The 21,580-nt window shown below is 41.1% G+C and overlaps 1 protein-coding gene across 5 annotated transcripts in view; it reads left to right on the plus strand.

The window, feature by feature from the left end:
* LOC131520469 (pleckstrin homology domain-containing family G member 2-like) overlaps positions 1-21,580 on the plus strand; it is a 39,894-nt gene that overhangs the window by 10,401 nt on the left and 7,913 nt on the right. For 2 of the 5 annotated variants that reach the window (XM_058744720.1, XM_058744719.1), the window contains exons 2-4: positions 5,915-5,992; positions 10,627-11,033; positions 19,684-19,784. In XM_058744720.1, coding sequence (XP_058600703.1) covers positions 5,944-5,992; positions 10,627-11,033; positions 19,684-19,784 — 557 coding nt within the window. In that variant the 5' untranslated portion in view covers positions 5,915-5,943. The other 3 variants (XM_058744723.1, XM_058744722.1, XM_058744724.1) reach the window with 3 other exon arrangements.

Genomic DNA, 21,580 nt, shown 5'->3' on the forward strand with positions numbered 1-21,580 from the left:
AGCTTCGAATAGGGCCAGGTGACACTTCCGGGGGTTGGCAGTTAGTCCAGCCCGGCGGAACTCCATTAGCACCCTCCGCAACCGGTCGAGATGTTCTTCCCAGCTCTATTATTGACTATTGACATCGTCCAAGTAGGCCGCCGCGTAGGTCTGGTGGGGCCGCAACAGGATGTCCATCAGGCATTGGAAGGTCGCTGGGGCCCCGTGCAGGCCGAAGGGGAGAACCCGGTATTGCCAGTGGCCGCTAGGGGTCGAAAAAGCGGTCTTCACTTTCGCAGTCTCGCTTAGGGGCACCTGCCAATACCCTTTTGTGAGGTCCAGGGTGGATATGTACCGGGCTCTCCCCAACCGGTCTATCAGCTCGTCCACCCGTGGCATGGGGTAACTGTCAAACTCCGAGACTTCGTTCAGCCGACGGAAGTCGTTGCAGAAGCGGAGGGTGCCGTCCGGTTTTGGGACCATGACTATGGGGCTGGACCATGGGCTTCGCGATGGTTCTATTACCCCCAACTTCAACATCTCCTGCACTTCTTCCTCGATGGCGTGTCGCAGAGCCTCCGGGACACGGTAGGGCCGCTGCCTGACGATGGTGCCTGTTGGGACGCGGATGTCATGATGGAGGACGTTGGTCCGCCCGGGCAGGGGTGAGAACACATCGGAGAACTGACTGACGAGATGTTGTAGCTCTGATTTCTGGGCAGCCGAGAGATGGGGGTTGACGTCAACAACCACGGGATCCGAAGTGGCAAGGGCCGATAGCTGAGCCCTGGTCCCGACCCACCGTTTCAGGAGGTTAATGTGGTACAGTTGTTCTTCCCGTCGGCGGCCGGGCTGGCGTACTCGGTAAGTGACCAGTCCGACCTTCTCGGTGACGGTGTACGGCCCTTGCCAGGTGGCCAAGAACTTGCAGGCGGCCGTCGGGACGAGGACCATCACATGATCTCCGGGTTGGAATTCCCGTGGTTGGGCTGCCCGGTTGTAATGACGCTGTTGAGCTTGCTGGGCCTTCATGAGGTGTTCCCGGACTAACGGCATCACTCTGTCTATCCTCTCCCTCATGTCCCGGACATGCTCAATCGTGGAGCGGTGGGCGGCCGGTTGCTGTTCCCATGCCTCTCTTGCGACATCCAGGAGTCCTCGAGGCTGGCAGCCAAACAAAAGCTCGAAGGGGGTGAACCCGGTGGAGGCTTGGGGTACCTCCCGGATCCCGAAGAGCACGTAGGGTAGCATCCGGTCCCAGTCTCGTTTGTCTTCGGCCGCTACGCGATGGAGCATTTGTTTGAGGGTCTGATTAAACCGTTCGACCAATCCATCCGTTTGCGGATGGTAAACGGTGGTCCGGAGCTGCTTGACCTTCAGGAGGCGACAGAGGTCAGCCATTAGCTGGGACATGAACGGCGTGCCCTGGTCAGTCAGAATCTCCGCTGGGATGCCGACTCGGCTACAGAGGAGGAACAGCTCCTGGGCGATGGCCTTGGAGGTGGCCTTTCGGAGAGGGACGGCCTCTGGATACCGGGTGGCATAGTCAACTATCACCAGGATGTGTTCATGGCCTCGGGCGGACTTTGGCAGCGGCCCTATCAGATCCATCCCGATGCGCTCGAAGGGCACCTCGATGATAGGTAACGGAATCAGCGGGCTGGGGGGAGGTGTTTTTGGGGATGTCCGCTGGCAGGTCGGACACGCCTGGCAGAAGCGTTTGACATCGGCCTCCAGGCCGGGCCAATGGAACCGGTCTCGTATCCGCAGGGTGGTGTTGTGAACTCCCAGGTGGCCGGCCATAGGGTGAATGTGGGCCAGTTCCATCACGATGTCCGTCTTGCTCCGTGGGACTATCAGCAGAGTTTTTTTCTCCCCCCCTCCGCTGTGCGACGCAATAAAGCAGGCCATTCTGGACGATAAAGTGGGGGATCGGATGGGGCGCTGGTGAGACCTCCTTCCCCTCGATCACCCGCACCTGTGTCCAGCAGTGCTTGAGACGATCGTCCCCATGTCGCAAACGCGCCCCTCCCGACACCTGTTGGAACACATCATAGAATAGGTTAGAGTTTTGGGAGGGGGACTCACCATCTCTGGCGCTGTCGGAGGCTAGCAACACGGGGCGTCGACGCTGGCTTCGCCTGGGTTTTCTTCGACGGCGGTTCCCGGCCGGGCTGACAGGCTGGGTGGCAGCGGCGAGAAGGCGATCGAAACTGGGCCAGTCTCTTCCGAGGAGGACAGGAATGGGGAGGTCTTCCACAATCCCAGCTTCCACCGGCCTGGTTCCTTGAGGCGCCGTGATGGTTATCCGCCGTGCGGGTACCTGTCGGGTGTCCCCGTGGACGCAGGTGATGGAAAGACGGGATTTCGACTCAGCTCGGGGGGGCAGAATGGCTGGCTGTATGAGGCTCACCGCGCTGCCAGAGTCGAGGAGAGCTGGAAAGGGTCTTCCGTTCACCCTCACCTCTGCCCGTGGGGCGGCGTGGGGCAGTTCACGATGGAGAGTACAGCCTGCCAGCCAAGCCCGATTTGGAGAGCGGGGTGGTTCCGTGGGCATGGGCTCATCCAGGGGGCCAGGAACCGCTGGCCTGTTTATTGGTCGCGGGGTGCCCTCCGGCGCGCGTCGCTCCTGGACCACCCTCCGGGGAAACGGCGGCGCTCGCTCCCCAGCTTCTCGGTGTAGGGTGGCATCCGCCAGCTCGATGGCCTCCACAACTTCCCCGATGGTGAGGGGATTTCGCATCCCGGCCGCTTGCCTGAGGGGGCGAGGGAGGGCCCGAAGCAGCTTGTCCACGATAACCCTCTCGGCGACCTGATTGGCAGTGGGAGCCCCGACGAGCAGCCAATGGCGCGCCAAGCGCGTGAGTTCAGCAGCCTGGGCGCGGGCCGGTAATCGAGCCTTATACTCCCAGTCGTGGAAGAGCTGGGCGGCGCAGATGGGCGAGAGACCAACTCGGGCTAGGATTTCTCTCCGTAGTTCCTCGTAGGACTCGCTTATCTCCGCGGGCAGCGCAAAGTAGGCGCGTTGCGCCTCGCCGGTTAGGAGGGGGGCGAGAATCCGTGCCCACTCTTCTGGCGGCCAATCTTCTCGGAGTGCGATTGCTTCAAACATTTGTAGGTAGCTTTCGATGTCATCGTGGCTGGTCATCTTCGGTAACAACTGTGTGGCCTGTGTGCGGGGATCCGGCAGCAATCTGTTGCTGGCGGATGCTCACCTCCGTAAGATGTTTGGAGTGTGGCGGGGGTGAAGAATCACACGCGACAAGAGGAGTTGAAAGTCAAGAAAAAACCCCGGAGGGTGGATTTTATTAGTGTAAAAGTGAGGGTGCTCAGTGCGGTGCTCCGTGCGGTGCTTGCGGTTAGTCCTCTCATGTTCCTCGCTGCTGTGGGTCGGTGTCGTGCTCTTCGTGCTTGGGCAGACCGGTCACACGCTGCTATCTGTGAGGAGTAGAGAGAGCAAAGCAATAGTCACCGTAGCTTCTTCAGAGCTCTCCCCTTAAAGCGTGTATCGCGGCTTTTTAAAGGGAGGTGGCTGATGAGTCTCAGGTGTGGCCGGTCTGCCGGTAATGCGAGGTGCAGGTGTCCGTTGTGTGTTGCCAGGGCGACGCTGATGAGAGCTCGGGACACGTGTCACATTATTTAGAAAGATTTTCTTTATAGCATTTTTAAAATTGTTTCATTTTTATTTCAAGCATCATTTCATTCACACAATATATTTGGTTTACACTCATTTACAGTATGTAATCATACTGTACATATCAATGTTGTGATGCCTGAATTCATTTGTATCTTTTAAAAAGACTGACTTTAGTGTTAATTGTATTTTGTTGTATTTTCTTTTCTTTATATTTTTCTGTCTTGTTTTAAGGATTATGGATTAAGGATTATGACTTTCGTTCATTTTCTGAACACAAATTAAGATATTTTTGATGAAATGTGAGAGCTTTCTGATCCTCCACAGACAGCAACACAACGGATACATTCAAAGCCCAGAAAGGTAGTAAGGACATCATTAAAATAGTCCATGTGACATCTGTGGTACAACCGTAATTTTGTAAAGAATAGAAAACAAAAATAACGACTTTATTCAACAATTTCTTTTCTTCTGTGTCAGTACTCTTGAGAATGCGCGTCAACGACTGACACTTGAAGAGAAGAGACTGTTGAATAAAGTCGTTATTTTTGTTCTCACAAAAAGTATTTTTCGTAGCTTCATAACATTAAGGTTGAACCACTGATGCCACATGGACTGTTTTAATGATGTCCTTCCTACCTTTCTGGGCTTTGAACGTGTATATGGAGGGATTTCATTACAAAATCTCATAATTTGTGTTGCAAAGATGAACAAAGGTCTTACGGGTTTGGAACGACATGAGGGTGAGTAATTAATGACAGAATTTTCATTTTTGGGTGAACTATCCCTTTAAGTGCGAACCCCTGTTTTAGATGATAGAAACCTCTTTATTGAAATTCATAAATCAAAGTGCAGAAAAAGAGCAGTGTCAATTTTATTGTAAGACATCAGAGCAGACCGAGTATGGAGAACTTCTCCCCTATGCTGTGAACTGTTTCTGTCTCTTTCTGAGTTATGGAGGGTGGCTGGATAGTTCAAGCTTTCCCTCTCCTGCTGGTGTTGTCCTCTGAGTGACGGGCAGCGGGGAGCCTGCGGAGTGAAGGCTGGAGCAGGTGACATGGGAGACGGCTTGTCGGGATCTGATAAACATTAACACATCATAGAGGAGCCCTGTCTATTCCGATTGTTTCCTTTTCCTGAAGTCCCCGCACCAATTGCGCTGACAGGACACATGCTCAACATTTGTGAAAGAGAGCTGCAGATTTTTGTGTCTGTGCCAAGCATTACATACGTTTCATTTTCTGTTCTTTTGTAAGAGAGAGAGAGAAAGTGTGAGACGAAACCCTTCGAAGCAAGGCTGCGAGCTACACCCCCACTCTTTCTTAAACAGCGTCTATTGAGTTTCAGCTCTTTAATTGCTTTGGCTCAGACCTTTGGTATTTTTTTCCTCTAGTTTTTTTATTGTCTTCCTCTTTTCGTGAAAGAAGCGGAAGGCTCTTTCGCACTGATAAAGAAAGAGCCGGTTTGCTGTAGTTTTTCTCAGTCTAAACTAATGGGAGTATACACTACATTTGTTGAGTGGTTATATTGTTCTGACTTGTTTCTGAGTTGACTGTGTAGGACATGGTTTTGTCCTAGAGATGTGTCACTTATATTTCTTTCTTTCTTTCTTTCTTTCTTTCTTTCTCAGACATCGCTGTGAGGTGTTACTCGCTGAGCTTTTTATTTTTTATTTTATTTTATTTTATTATATGTTTCTAAGTAGGGCTGTGCAAATAATCAACATGCTTTCAGATGGAGTGGCATTTAATACACAGAGCAGATGAACCGCATTCGATTTTGAACGCGATATTGCGTAGCTAATCACAGAACCGACTTTACTGACTAGATGCATTTGATTATTTGCACAGCCCTATTTCTAAGCAGACATTCTTGCCGTAAAGCAACAGTGCTACCCAATGAGCTGTTGTTTTATTTTATTTTATCTTAATTTTTTGTTGATAGGTGATAGTGTTACCCACTGATTTATTTTATTTTATTTTATTATTTTTATTTAAATTTTTATGATATTTTACAAACAGACCTTCAGACAGATTTTTACAAAATACCTTCTTGCTGTGAAGTGACAGTGTTACAGTGACAGTGTAAATTTTATTTTATTTTATTTTATTTTACTTTACTTTACTTTACTTTACTTTACTTTACTTTACTTTACTTTACTTTACAAACAGACCTTCTTGCTGTGGTGACCGTGTTACCCAATGATTTATTTTATTTTATTTTATTTTACCAATTATTTAATTTAATTTAATTTCATTTTTTTTCTGTTTTGTTGGCTTACACTTTGCATTTATTTTGCAGGTTTCAACTTCCTGTGATATAATCACACCATGCCTGAGGGAGCGGGCCGCGACAGCCAGAAAAAAAACAGCAACCAAGGTCAGATGCCACTCAGTTAATATCAATGTTTGGAAATCTGAGCATAATGATGTAATATCCCAGTGAAAAGTTACTGACAGGAACCGCTCATTCATGGTCTGATTTTGAAGTTCCTTTGTTAACTTCGCTACTGTAAGTTGTGGTTTAGTTCAAAACCACAAACAAGAGCCTGGGAAAATTACGAAAGATATCTTTTCTGAGATATCGCACAGTCTTCAATGGAGATAAGCCATCAAGCATGCCCAAGATAAGGGTGTCTATCAGGAATGAAATGCTAACAGTTATCAGGTTCAGATTTAGACGGGTGGTCTCCCACTTGATATTTTTGGACCTCAGCCTCTCCTACTTTACAAAGAATGGTTGCTTACATTATCAATTCAAACAAACTGAACAAGATTGTTGGAAATGTGCTGACAATCACAATTGTTTAGGGTTGGTCACCTCTCTTTGGATTGGGCTCTCTAAACAATTCGTGATTGAAATAGTTCTGATCATGCAATAGAGACCAAGAGGCACATTTATGTTTAGAAAGACATTTTAATGTCACATAGAATCTGGAATGTGTCAAGTTGTTGTCAATATACTATGCATAACATCACAAAAGAGCAATACATATACCTTAAAAATATATGTGGCCATTTTCAAACAAAAATGTCATAATACAAACATCTTTGGGCGTTTTGTCCAGACCTCAGCTGGCATGTGTTGAGCTCTGAGAAGCTTCGGAGGGAACCGCTTGTATTTGGTTTCACCACTTCCTGTGACGGGGCCGTCAGGTGCAGACTGGCACGGCATACAGGAAGTATCTCAACAGGCGGATGAGCACTCAGATACGCAGATACAGATAAACATTCACTGCTTGAGCTCAGCACCATCTTGTACTGTTATTTTGTGAGTCATTCCTGTTTTGCAGTACATTTTGAACTCTTTTGAATGTCTGTGTTGGAATTTAAGAATGTATTTCTATAAATAGGCATACCAGACTTTCCGAAATATTTACTTTAGTTTAGTTCAGGCGCCCAAACATTATTAATTCTAACTCTACACAATGGCGAGAAAATAGGGTATAACTTTACTAACTTGAAGTGTTTTGTTTTTTTTGGATACTGATTTCTGTTGTCTTTATCTGGAGGAGGAGGGTGTTATTAAGGAACTCACTTGTGTTAACTTAAATTTTTTGCGAGAAGTCAAAGCTGCATTTATTTGATCAAAAATACAGTAAAAATTGTAATGTTTTGAAATATTTTTACAATTTAAAATAATTGTTTTCATTTAAATGCATATTTTAAAATGTAATTTATTTCTGTGATGGCTAAACCTGAATTTTCTTTTGTCATTTGTCCAGTCTTCAGTGTCACATGATCTTTCAGAAATCATTCTAATATGCTGATTTGCTGCTTAAGAAATTGATTGACAATTGTGTTTTTTTTTGTGGAAACTGATACATTTTTTTCAGGTTTCTTTGAGTATAAAGTTCAAAAGAACAGCATTTATTTAAAATATAAATTTTGTAACATTATAAATGTGTTTACTGTCACTTTTGACTGATTGAATGCATCTTTGCTAAATAAAATTATTCATTTCTTTCAAGAAAAAAGACCCCAAACCTTCTGACTCCTAATATATATAGCAGGAGTGACCTTTGTGATGCCATTTATCATCAGCTTTTCTTTGAAAAAGAACAGAGATATGGAAGGTCAGCATCTTCTCCATAAATTATTTCAGTTTATCTTGCTGATGTCATAGACATTCCTGTTTAAGTAGTTCTGAGTTCTCAGTCCTCTCTCACATGTTACAGGTGTGGAGAATGATGTAATCGGTGAATCTCACGAAATCTGTCCAGAGCATGTCCAGATCATATTTGTAAAATAAAATAACATTTAATTTTACAAGTTTAGGAACCTGTTTTAGGATCAAGTTTGTGCTGTGACACAATTTCCTCCTCCAGTTTTCATTTTCTTAAAAAAAAAAAGAAGAAAAAAACTTAATTTCTGGTGAAATTATTATTTTTTTATTCACTCTAATGCAAACCTAATTCACCCTAATTTGGTGGTTCCTTGTATTGTTTTGTTTCTCGAACACATAAATACTGTTCAGTATTTTCCGGCAAGGACTGAAGAGTTTGGCAGCTCTCTTTATGGTTTTGCGATCTGTATGCTAATACACACCTAGACAGGAAATCTCTCTATGAGAGAGAAGTGTGCAACAAGCCCAACTCACATTTTTTGTGCATGATAGATATGGTGCATGGTTCCTGTTTGCTTTATTACTGATGAGGTCCTTTCAGTTTCAGCTGGAATAAGATTCATTTGGATACCTTTTGTCATTTGGTAGACGTTGGTAGCCATTTGCTTCGAATTAGTTATGAGTTCTAACTAAACTACGGTGAGAAGACATAATTCACAGCTAACCGCATTGGTTGTCATTCCAGCTGATGCTGCAGTGCTTTGCGGATCAGGTATGTGATTTCTTTCTCTTGGCTTTCACTTGTCTGGCCAAACAATCTCCACAGGCTGCTATGATCGATATAACAGGCCTGATTCTCTGTTAGGTGGGCCTTGTTAGCCTCTTTATTGGAGTATGAATGGCTAAATAAAAGAGTTGAACAGTGTGTAGAAGATTTATGATGAAAATACCACAATTACTGGAACTCATAATAAGTACGTATCACTGACTAATAATTTATCGTAATTATGGACACCAAGATCAAATTAAGGTGTTTTTTTTACATTATTATTTACATAAGTGGATCGATGTCATTATGAAAATATGGGAAATTAGCTCTAATGTATTATTTCAGATTTCTAAAACAGCTGCACAATTCATCAAGTCATTCCATTTTCCATCAAGAATCATATAATTATGAAGAACAGTATATGTGTGTTGGCTCACGCACATGTTCATCAGTCTTATCTAGAGATGGTTAGGTTTTGTTGGACATCCTGACCGATTTATACACTCTAATTCATGCTTGGAGGCTCTTTAAACTTAATGTTGGGGATAACGAAATCCATAGGGATGAGGTTTTGGGTGAAGAGCTCCCCTGCTGATGGTTCTTCCATGCCACATGAAAGCTTCTGACTTCATGCCCAAGTAGTGACGGAGAACGCTGTCGGTTTGCTTTTGTTCCAGAGGATGCACTGGGTTTACATTGTCACACTTCATGCATCTGTCTGGCTGAATTTATGCTGCACTTTGAACGTTCTTTTGAATGCTATTGCACCCAGTACTTGAGATCTTGAGATAGGCATCAAACGAAAAGCAAAAGATGGTCATATTGGTGATGAATGTCTGGCCATGGAGGATTTTACAATCAGATTTTTTCATGTGCGACTGCCGCCATAGTGGTGCTGATCTTGGACTGGGGCCAGCAGAAGATAAACACATGCCTTCATGTACTTTATGAGTGTGTTTAAATCAAATTCAGGCAATCAATATTACCGAAGTGCCTTCAAATCTTGTATGAACGGGAGAAAAGGCCGCAAGCAGCTTCAGCTAACGGTCAGCTGGAATGCTTGATGGATGATAGGCAGTTTTGGCGAGGAAGTGAGCGTAGAGAGTAACAGTTGACTGCGTCGCCCTGCCTGCTAGGTCAGAGGAAATGGAGGATTGTTAGTCTCTGCCGGCTTGTGCTCTGTAACTGGGCCACCATTGTGACAAGCACAGCCCAGCATTCAGCCTTAAACAATGGCAATCCTCACAGCGCTCTGTACCGGCCTGTGTTCACTTGCCTTGACGACCAGACTGTTGTGTTCAGTTTTGATACGGCTCTTCAGGCAGAATGTTACTGTTTTGTTTTAGATGTTCTGGTCGTCTGAGGGCATGGCTGATTGAATGACTTCTGTGTTTTCAGGTTTAATCGTCCAGCAAATTGCAGTCAGGAAGTTGTGATTTTTGTTTCCCGTCTATACAGGGCGTGCACTGCAACGTTAGATTGACAGCTTCTGTGGGTTTGCTGCAAGCTTAGTTTGATGTAGATTTGCAAAGTCACACCTTTGAGGCAGGCAGAGAAATATTTGCAAGGAACACTTTGTAAGCACTTAGAGTTTGTCTTTGTACTCGACTGTTTGTTTGTACCTTACCTTGTATTTATATAAAAAAAATAAAAACATATATATATACTAAAACATTTCAAGTAATATTTTAAAAAGAAAAAACTAAAGATATATTTTAAAAATGTTTTCAACACAACACAAAAAAAAAAAAAACTCTGAAAACTAGAGAATACCAGACCAAAGACAAGTAAAGATTATCCAAAAAAAAGAGACAACGTGAGTATTTGATGAGAAATAAGTTTATTTATAATAAGAAATTAATAATAAGTATTAAAATCTTAGATTTTTGCATGCAGACTTTGGTATGCTGGGCACAGTTTTGAAACAATGTTAAGATCTCTTCTGGAATGCATGCGAGTTTACTGGGGGCTTCAAGAAGCAGGAGATTGAAGCCAAAGTCAACATTTTCTCTTGTCTTGGAGAAACAATTGAGATTTGATTAAGATCTCATTTGTGATTTTGCATAATAGTTCTTAATAATGTCTTAACTTTTTTGTCATTCAATAACCGAAAGTGCTATATTATGCAGTGATCACTAGTATCTTCACACTAAAATGTTTCTGTTTCTCTCTGCTGCAGCTGCCAAGCGCCCCTCCTCTGTGTCCTCGCTGAGTGGGATCGTGAGCCGTATGGCCTCCTCAGGGGGCGCGTCCCGTGGGAGCTGCACCTCCGTTAACACGGTGTGCTCCGACAGTGACCGCGGCGCCAGTCTCAGCTCCTCTGCCTCATCCGCCTCACTGCAGGATGGACACTCTTCCTCTTCCTCCTCATCACTCCCATATGGAGCCGTGCCGGCCTACCCCGGGTCACAGCGCAATGGTTCCGACATCAGCCTGGACCTCACCCCTCTCTCCCTGCTCACGGGAGCCGGTCCCCTCGCTGCCTCCACAACACCGCTGCCCAAACTCACTCGTCTGGAGAGGGTGGCGCTAGAGATAGTGGAGACCGAGCAGGCCTATGTGAGGGACCTCAAGAGCATTGTGGAGGTAAGGACCAGACACATGCTGATCTCTGTTCCTACAATGTTTCGTACTGTAACACAAAAACAACGCTGAGATAAATATATATATATTTTTTTTTAATAATTAATAATAATTTTAACCTTGAAGGGATAGTTTACCAAAAATAATTAAAATTCTGTGATCATTTACTCATTCTAATATTGTTCTAAAACACATATGCATTTCTTTCTTCTGTGGAACACAAAAGAAACTTTTGAAATATATTGAGGCAAGGTGGGCTCTTTTAACTTGACCGTCCAGATAACCCTAGAAACTCGAAAGCAACCCAGTAAAAACCACTCAGTACACCTAGCAAAAGCCTAGAAACCCCCCAAAACACAACTGTAAACAGCTACTGTATCAACATCGTAGAAACAACCCAGAACAACACAACTTAGCGAGCACCTAGCAACAGCCTAGAAACACCCGCACGAACAGCTAGAAACACCATAGAAACCACTTAAAACACTCTAGGAATCAATGGGAACCAATCACAGCACCCTAGCATGGTAGCGGTAAGGGTTTACATGGGCAAGAACCCCAATTCTAATGTTCTTAAGTGTTTTTTTTTTTTTATAAATATGAATGTTAAAATTAAATTAGATGACTTTAAAGGGCACCTATTATGCCCCTTTTTACAATATGTAATACATGTCTCAGGGGTCTCCAGAATGAGTCTGTGAAGTTTCAGCACAAAATACCCCATAGATCATTTATTATATAATTTTGAAAATGCCTGTTTTGATTAGTTGGAAGCAGAAACACGCTGTTTTCGTGCATGACTCTTTAAATGCAAATGAGCTGCTGCTCCCCGCCCTCTTTTCCAGAATAGCACTGTGCCTTTACAGCTCGTACCTTGGACACTATGCCAAAAAAACATCTGTTTGGTTTTGATTATCATGTCTAACACACTGAAATCATGCGTTTTAGAGCCATAGGTTGATTTTCTGATATAGGGCTTTCTGAGTGCACACATCCAAAGCATGCATACAGAAAGCGGCTGTGACGTGGCATGTGATTATTTAAAATGTTGCTTTTAAATGCTCTCAGTTGAGCGTGATCACCCCTTCCTTTTTTTTTTTAACTAGTTTTAAGGCGAAACAAACTGAACATCTCGCCCATCATGTAATTACTCAATTAGTGCTTCAACCGTGGAAAGATGTCATTAAAACAGCTTGTAAAAAAAATGCCGCGTAGCATTTAATTTACTTCAGGCAAGTCATCAGTGTCTACTGCTCATTAGAACAGCATTTTGCGAAATATTAGACTATATACTTCATTATATTTTACTTTACCTGTTAGTGATGTCTTAATTATTTAATGTAGGCTATGTTTAAATAAATCCGTCATGTAACAAGTTAGGACAGCCACTTTGTAAAGTATTATATTTCAAGTTTCAACAAAAAATAGAAATTGCATAATTTGCATACAAGTTAATTTAAAAACAATTTAAATGTTTGCATACAATTGTTTAATTTGAGTGTTGATTATCAAGTTAAAAATAAATAGTAATTGAATTTAAGTTTGGGTTCTTTTGTTAATTGTAACCTTATAGTAATGTGAAAGGGCTCTCTATAGTTTAGAGCAGAAACTGAGGTAGATTTTTATCCCTAGGAAAATTGTAGTTAATTGAATTTATTTAAAGAAAAAGCACTTTGTTCAGTAAACCATTTTTTAATAAAATAAAACAACAGTTTGTTAAGTTTTTTTTTCTTCTGCTGTACCGAAACCATACTGAACCATGACGTCAAAACCAAGGTATGTACTGAACCGTCATGTTTGTGTACCATTATACCCCTACATTTTACAATGCTTATGATTTATGGAGATTAAAAAAGTGGATTTTTATCATTATAGGGTGGTTGTGTACATACAGCCAACTCACATTTATGTTCAAACAACATGTAAAAGTGAATTTTGCATGATAGGTGCCCTTTAAAAAAAAAAAAAAGACTCGGAATGACTGAGGAATGAATACTATTATTTTTGCTGGTCCAAAGCCACCCAGGTGGTGCTGCATTCTTTTGAGCTCTAGGATTGCGCAGTCACAGAAGCTCATCCAGATCAGCATTTCTACCATCATATCTCTTCGCCCGCCGCCCACCCTGTATGTATTCCAGGACTCATATAACAGACAAGAGAGAGCCGAGCCCCTTCCCTGTGCCAGCGGCGATTTAAAATGTGATCATTGTGAGATTCTGTTGTGCCATTCATCACACATTCAGGTGGAGCAAAGGAGGTCATGGCACTGGATGAAAGCTCCAATAAATTCAGACCGTCACTTCAAACGCATCTCTGCTCTGCCTTTTGCATGCACAGTGCTGATCCGGGACAATAAGAAGGCTGTTGCTCAGCATTTCAAACGCACGCACACACAAATCAGAGCGTGCTGTAAATATAAGAGACTCTTTGTGGATGCTTTTCAACGCATTCTTCATATTTCCATGCACAGGTTGCTGGAAGATTAGACCTCCACTGTGACCTCCACCTAGTTTGTTATATGCCTTGTTCAAATGGGAAGCGATTTTTATTGGTACTAGTTGCTGTTTATTTGCATTTCCTTTTTCTCAAATTTGGGGCCAATTTAATTTGTTTATATATTTTTTATTTGGCAAGGTCCATTAAATTGATCAAAAGTGACTGTAAAGTTACAGATTTCTATAGCAAATATATGCTGCTCTTTTTAAATGTCCAAGAAAAACCAAAGAATCCTGAAAAAAGTATGGTGGTTTCCACACAAATATTAAGCAGTATTTCTCTCAGGACCACTATCGTCAAAGATGATTGACAATTAGCATACAGTTTGGATTGGCGCTATGGTTCTGTTCTGGGCAAGAACTCCCTGCGCATCCATGCAGCCTAGCATGGATGAGAGCAGTGATAACCCCCCAGGGTAAACAGAACAGAACCAACGAAAGTATGCAGTTATTGTTAAAGTTCAGTAATTTTTGTACATTTTAGAATTAGTCTGGTTCAAAGGAGAATCAGAAGGCTGGATCCTGACTGACAGAGGAGGAGCTGGGGATGGAGGAGGGTAATTAGCTATTGAGTAATGCGAAAACTGCTGATAAACTGAGGGATCTTATATATGGATGCTTAGATAGGTGTCGATTTCCCTATAGGTAGATGGTGATCAGCTGAGAGTCAGCTGATGCAAGCTTGACTAACGTGACCTGCCAGAACTAATGCTACGCTTGATGTCTGTTTTAAACATTGATTATAATAATAAATATTTCTTGAGCACCAAATCAGCATATTATGAGATAAGATAAGATGTGATTGGAGTACTAAAAATATATTAAATAGAAAAAAAGTTATTTTAAATTGTAATTATAGTTTTCAGTATTGCTGTTTATATATAATAATAATAATATATATATTTGATCAAATCAATGCAGCCTTGTTAAACAAAAAAACCACCAAACTTTTTAAACGGTAATGTATTTTTTTTTTAGTTAATTAACTATTTTTTTAATCTTTTTCTTTCATATGTGTATTATTACAGTTTGTGTTATTGAATTATAATGTGTTAATAAAAATCTTAATGCTCTCTTAAATGTTTATGCATCTAACATTTAATAGCAAGCAAAATGAATAAATAAATCAATAAATTATTGTGTAAATATGTCAAGTTAATATAATGTAAATATTAAGTAACTATATAAAAGACATTATTTAATAAATATAATAACTATACATGTGATATGACCAATCAAATCTCATCATATTTTGGGGTCCTTGGCATCAATTTTGTTTTGAAAAACCTGAATTAAAACAACACACTGTGCAGGTTAAGCTTGACTGGTGCTGTTGCCTGGGCCTGGAGAGAGAAGTGAAAGCGGTCTGTCATGAGTGACAGGGTCATTGTGAACAGCCTTTGAACTCGTAGGACTACTGCCAGTGCCAGCTAACAGGTGTGCGTGTATGTACTGTATAGTATGTGTGTGTTATCCTTTGTATCTGTGAGTGATTGATTGCAGAGGCTCATGGGTACATAGGCCGGAGGTTGGGGAATGCCTGAAATGTTACTCCTTTTCCCTTTTGCTGATGGTTTATTTGAAGCCGAGCTTTTCATAAGCCAATAAAAAGAGAAGGCATGCAAGCTTTTGCTGCTTTATGAAAAGATGCCTTCAGATCAAATAGCCATAAATTGGTTGTTGAAAGATGAGGATCATGCCGAGGAATGCTGCTGTTTTATCAATCTGTGGTCTCAAAATGGAGGCTGAGTGGTGGATGGTTTCGGGGACATTGTGCTGACTCTGGGATATGTGTGTATGATGTCTGATTGGAGTCATACCGAGCCAGGCTCAGCTTCTATTAGTAAGAGCCGTCTGGTTTTGATAGAAAGTGTAACAAAGAATGATGTCAAGCTAGCTGGAAACAAGATGAGCGTGAGCTCACAGTGCACGGCTTTGCTGTGGGTGACTGTTTTGCCTGGTGTTTGTGTGGGTTATTATTAGTTTGTGAAGTGTTGTTTGGTGACATTCAGGTGCGGTGGGTTCAGCTCCAGTGTGTGTGTGATGTGGGGAGCGTTTAGGGGAGCAAGACTGAGAGATTCCCCCTTTTCGTTTCAGCTACATTTCAGCCAAATAGGACAGGAAATTGGGGGGGACGAGGGGGGCTTGGCTGTAGCCCCCATTCTGGGGCACAAGCGGAGATGGAGAGGGGCTGCTCATGAGAGAGAGGGACTGACTCCTGCTCCAAACTCCAAACTGACCTAGTTTCTCAGACAAAGACTCTGAGAGTGTTTAACTTCTGTTACAATCTCTCTCTCTCTCTATTGTCTGCCTCCTTTCCAAACTTCCTCTCGTAGATAACGTTTCCTTTCTTTCTTTTTCTTTCTTTCTTTCTTTTCTTTGTTCATCAGTCTGTTTGTCTTTTTTCTCTTTTCATCTGTCAGTCTGTCTTTTTATTTTTATTTTATTATCTTTTCTTTTTCTTTGTCTGTCTTCCTGTGTTTGTCTGTCCTTTTTTCTTTTCTGTCTGTCTGTCCTTTCTTTTCTTTTCTTTCTTTCTTTCTATTTTTCTTTTCTGTTCTTTTTTCCGCTGTTTTATCTGTCTGTCTCACTCTCTTTTTCTTTTATTTGTATTTCCTTTTCTTTTTCGGTCCTTCATCCATCTATCTATCTATCTATCTATCTATCTATCTATCTATCTATCTATCTATCTATCTATCTATCTATCTATCTATCTCTATCTATCTATCTATCTATCTATCTATCTATCTATCTATCTATCTATCTATCTATCTATCTATCTGTCTGTCTTTTTTAGTCTAGCTATCCATCCTTCTCTTCTCTTCTCTTCTCTTCTCTTCTCTTCTCTTCTCTTCTCTTCTCTTCTCTTCTCTTCTCTTCTTCTCTTCTCTTCTCTTCTCTTCTCTTCTCTTCTCTTCTCTCTTCTCTTCTCTCTCTCTTCTCTTCTCTTCTTCTCTTCTCTTCTCTTCTCTTCTCTTCTCTTCTCTTCTCTTCTCTCTTAGTGTTTTCTCTCGTTCTGGTCCATATCTCATATGTGAACATTTATGTTTTTCTTTTTGCCAGACTGGCTGTCATAACACACTTCATGTATGCTCTAGTAAGTCATTTGGGTCAGACGGCATCTGCCAAGAAAATGTGCACATAACTTATGGTTCCTTTGTCTGTGGCTGGTCCCGCTTGTCTCGCACACTCCGTTTTCATAACTCACAGTGTAATCCTCAGATTTCCCCTCACCTCCTGGATTTTCACTCTTCCCCGAGTAGCTGTGTCATCACTCATCTCTTCATCTAGCGCTCCAGTTTTGCCATGTGTCACTCTCATGAGCGCCGTTCGTTCAGGGGAATTCTCTACGGTCTACGGCTGAGTGTAAATCATTGTAATTACAGTGTCCATGTTCCCCCTGCTTTGTAAAGGTGCTGAATACGCCAGTCACTTATTTTCTGGCTCATTTTGCCCCCACCTCAGCATGTTTGCCTTCCCAGACGCCTTGTGGCTCTGGAAACAAACAGAAGAGGAAAAAGACCCCACGTTTTACAGTCCAGGAATGCAGAGGCACAGGGAAAGCTGGAGGGTGATTAAAAGAGCCCCTTATAAAGCCAGACCGCTGTCTTACAGAACTCATATGGTTTGTTTGTTTGTACCTATTTATTGTAGCGGTTCAGTTTAAGTCTTTTTAGTTCGTTTTGCCTGGTGGCCTTCTTTTGTTGGCTCCAGTGTCCGTAGTTTCTCTCAGGAGATTGTAACTGCCATTCTTGGCACTTTCCCGTACTTTAGTCCGTTGCAGTCTAGTGGAATTTGTTTGTCTATGTTGGCTTGTTGGTTTTGGTCCCAGGGCTTGGTTATTAAGGGTTAATGAGGCCAGGCACTGATAAACGGACTTGATATATAGCACTGTTTAACTCTGCAAGCCCAACAGCCAGAAACCAGACCACTCCTGAGACCATTTGCCTCAACTCTATTTTGGTTTTTGGCATCTGTTGGACACAAAATAGGCTGTAAAATATGATTAACTTTCTAATTTAATGCAAAAGGCATTTTACTCATTAAGGCAAGAATGTATCTTCTTAACGGCAACATTATTATGATTATAGTGTTGGAAAACCACTTCAAGCTGAAAATCTCACTACCCAAGGTTGTTGGTTTAGTATAAATGATAGCTAATTATTAAGCTATGCTATAGATCTTTTTTTAAAGAAACATTCTGGGTTTAGTACAAGTTAAGCTCAATGGATATTGTGGCATAATGTTGATTATCACAAAAAATAATGTAGACGCTCTTATTTTCTTTAAGAAAATGATGTCGCATTTGAAGCGGATGTAAATGGAATGTAAAATGTGAAGCATTTTATAAAAGCACTTACATTGTAAAATGTCCACTGTAAAACAAAATCCGTAAAATCTATGGTAAAAAAACGGCAGCTGTGGTTGCCGGAATTTTACCGTAAAAAATATGGTAACAATATTTGAGGTTTTACTGTTTTAACTTAAATTTACAGTTAAATACCGTAATTTCATTAACTGATATAATGTTAATATACCAACCTGTTAAAGTACTGAAATCTGTTTTGTACCTTTGAAATACACTGATAACCACCAAATGCAGGTGGTGATGAGAAAGTCACATGATGAACCAAAGCCCATCACAAGCAGCTTTTAAATAATAACATATATAGAAGGTGCACAGTGTCATTCACACAAACACTAAACACCATCATGGTGAGACTCATTAAACTGAAATATGCAATAAACATTAATTTAACAACATTAGATGTAACATACAACCCTAATAAACATAACTGATAAGAAAAAACTAAGAAGAAACATAGTTATTTCAAAGAAAAAACATCAAATTCAAACAAAATTTGAAATGCAACGCAGGGAATTCTGGGAACGTCAGTTTACGGTTTTTCCTGTAAACACAGGAACTTACCGTTAACAATTTAACAGGTTTTTGCTGTAGCATTTTCAGTTTTTTACCGTTAAAATCACAATCATTTTTACAGTGTATGTATTATTTGAGCTGTAAGTTATTTTAATTTTTGCAGTCATTTTAAGTTGCAAAATTGGATAATTACCAATAAAAAATTTTTTTTTTAACAAGAAGTCTTTTATGCTCACCAAGGCTGCATTTATTTGACAAAAAACATTTTTTTATTACAATTTCAAATAACTATTCTCATTTTCAATATATTTTCAAATGTAATTTATTTCAAACCTGAATTTTCGACAGCAATTATTTTAGTCTTCAGTGTCGCATTTTTTACTGTTTTTTTTTTTACTGCGATATTTACTAGACAAAATCACTTAATAATTTTTTTGTGTCAAGTTACACTACTGTTCAAAAATGTATGGTTAGTAAGCTTAATATTTTTATATGAACGATTCTTGTGAACAATAGCATAATGCAGAAAATGTTAGTTTGCTACAGTAAAATCATGTTAACATGAATATCATTTACGTCTTTTGGTTAAACTGTTGAAACCATAATTATTTTGATGTTTCATATTGGCCCTTTTCACTTCCATCCTACGTTTCTCACTGTGACCCAGATCTTCCTTAAACTTTAACCCAGTGGAACTGCTTCCCTTTAACACAGTATTAACCAACCACTTCAAAACTGAGAAAGTTTGGTGACCCCAGTTTCTCTGTTCCTCAGCAGGCGGCCTAAACCTGACAGTATTTTACGGGGCATGATGATGAGACCGTTTTCACACGAGACCAGCTTATGACTTTTTTCGAGGTCAGAGGGGAAAGAGCAGAGAGAGAAAAGATAAATATTGTTAGAGGGGCTCCTTTTAACCACTGTATTAGTTGCATGCTTTGCTTTCCTGCACGGCTTTGTATGTTTACTCTGAAGATCATTGAGGGGCTCAAGTGTGGCGTCCATGGTAATTACATTACAGCGATTCTTGGTGTCGAGAGAGATCATTCAGGGGTGAGAGTCACGTCCTGCTGTGTCGGAACCATTTCTAGTCTCTTTTTAGTCCATGAGTTATAAATCAACAAAATGTAATGGAATTGAAGTACTTTACCAATTTCACAGGTCTCACAGGAGTTTTCTGAATCACTAACAAGCAAAGCAAATTCAAGTGTGAAAATGCCTAGTATGATTTCTGTGAGGTCATCCATGCTCAAATTTTTCGCTTTCTCTCTCTCAGGACTATCTTGGCTGCATTATTGACTGTGGCGACTTGCCTCTCAAGCCTGAGGAGGTCAGCACCCTCTTCTGCAACATCGAGGACATCTATGAGTTTAACAGGTGGGTGTCTTCATTCATGATGTCTGTCTGGGTGGCACCAGTGTCTGCTGAATTTGTCTCGAACACAATGACTGGCTTGGGTTCTGGTCTGTCCTACCGTGAGGGACAATGTGCAGATGTCTGCCAAGAGCGAGTATACACCATTTCTGATGCACTCCAGCAGACTGTCCCTGGACTGCTGTAGTTGATCTGGAATGCTCTTCAGGAGACGTTTTCTCAGCCGTCGTCATAACTTAAGCTCTTTTTAAAAGACGTGCAGCATATGGTTTATTACACTGTGAGTTCATGCATGGTCCACCGAACAATTTAGTCAGTCTTGTTATGTGTCTGTTTCACACTGTTTATTGCAAATGACACTTTTTATTGTGTTTATTTCAGACTCGTACGCATGGTTTAGCCCAGAGGTTTTTCTGTTGGTGGGTTGCTGCTACTTGCCACTCACGCATCCTGTTTTTACATAATTCTCTTTCTTGGTTCACCTCCACTCCACATCATCCCTCTAATGACATTAGGCCGTTTCGAAATTGAACATGGCGCCTTACTGCCAGCTCTTGTGGGAAATGATCTTGGCTGTGCTGAAAACAGAATATCTTAAAAACTCTTGGGTGTCCTCATGACCTTATTTAAAAAAACTTCCTTTAATAAAATGGCAGGAGTTTTCTTCCCATCACAGCTGCTTTTGGCCTCTGCTTGAGATTATATTGGCATGTAATGAGTAGAATGAGTTATTAGTTTTTAGGAATACCATTCTTAAAGGGATAGTTCACTTATAAATAAATGTTCTTTCATAATTTACGGTTTGTAGCATCCAATAAATGACAAAAAAGCACCATAAAAGCAGTCCATGCTGTACGACTACACTACTTTTTAAAAAGTTTGAGGTCGGTAAGCTTATTTATTTGTCTCGAAATGGCTCATTTTTTTGTATGTGTTTAAAGTGTCTTATACTCAACCAAGGCTGCAATTATTTGATTAAAATTACAGTAAAAACAGTAAAATTGTGAAATATTATCGCAATTTAAAATAACTGTTTTCTATTTGAATATGTTTTAAAATGTAATTTATTCCTGTGATAGCAAAGCTGAAATTTCAGCATCATTAATCCAATATTCAGTATCACATGATCAGAAGTCATTCTGATTATTATCAATGTTGAAAACAGTTTTGCTGCTTAATGTTTTGGAAACCGTCCTTTAATGAGTAGAATTAGAAAGTTCAAAAGAACTGCAATATCTTTACTGTCACTTATGATCAAATAAATGTGTCCCAGTTGAATTAAAGTATTCATTGCTTTGTATAAAAAAGTCTCAAACCTTTGAACAGTAGTGTGTATATTCCAATTCATCTGAAGCCACATGCTATATTTACATGATTAATAGACTGAAATTTAAGTCACTCTAAAATGAAATCAAATCATTCTTTTAACTCAGAATGAATAATGGCTGAAATTTGGTCTGTTCATCCCACAAAGCTTTATGTTTATGAAAAACAGGGAGTTGGAAATTATTCAATATTTCTTTGATTGTGCTCAGAGAAAGAATAACAGCATGTGGGTTTGGAACGACAATGATGGTGAGTAAATGATGACAGAATTTTCATTTCTGAGAGAACTACCCCCTTAAATCAGCTCTCGTGCCTCTGTAGTTGTTAAGACTATATAAAATGAATGACTGACCTTGTTTTTTTCCCTCTTTCTCATAGTTTAAACACACAAAGGTTCTCTCTTTGTCTGTTCTTACTCTTAAAAGCCCTCTGCTCATTGCTGTGGAATGTAGCCCCTGTATTCAGACTTGATT

Source organism: Onychostoma macrolepis, chromosome 15 (assembly GCF_012432095.1).
Source record: "Onychostoma macrolepis isolate SWU-2019 chromosome 15, ASM1243209v1, whole genome shotgun sequence".
Classification (NCBI taxonomy): domain Eukaryota; kingdom Metazoa; phylum Chordata; class Actinopteri; order Cypriniformes; family Cyprinidae; genus Onychostoma; species Onychostoma macrolepis.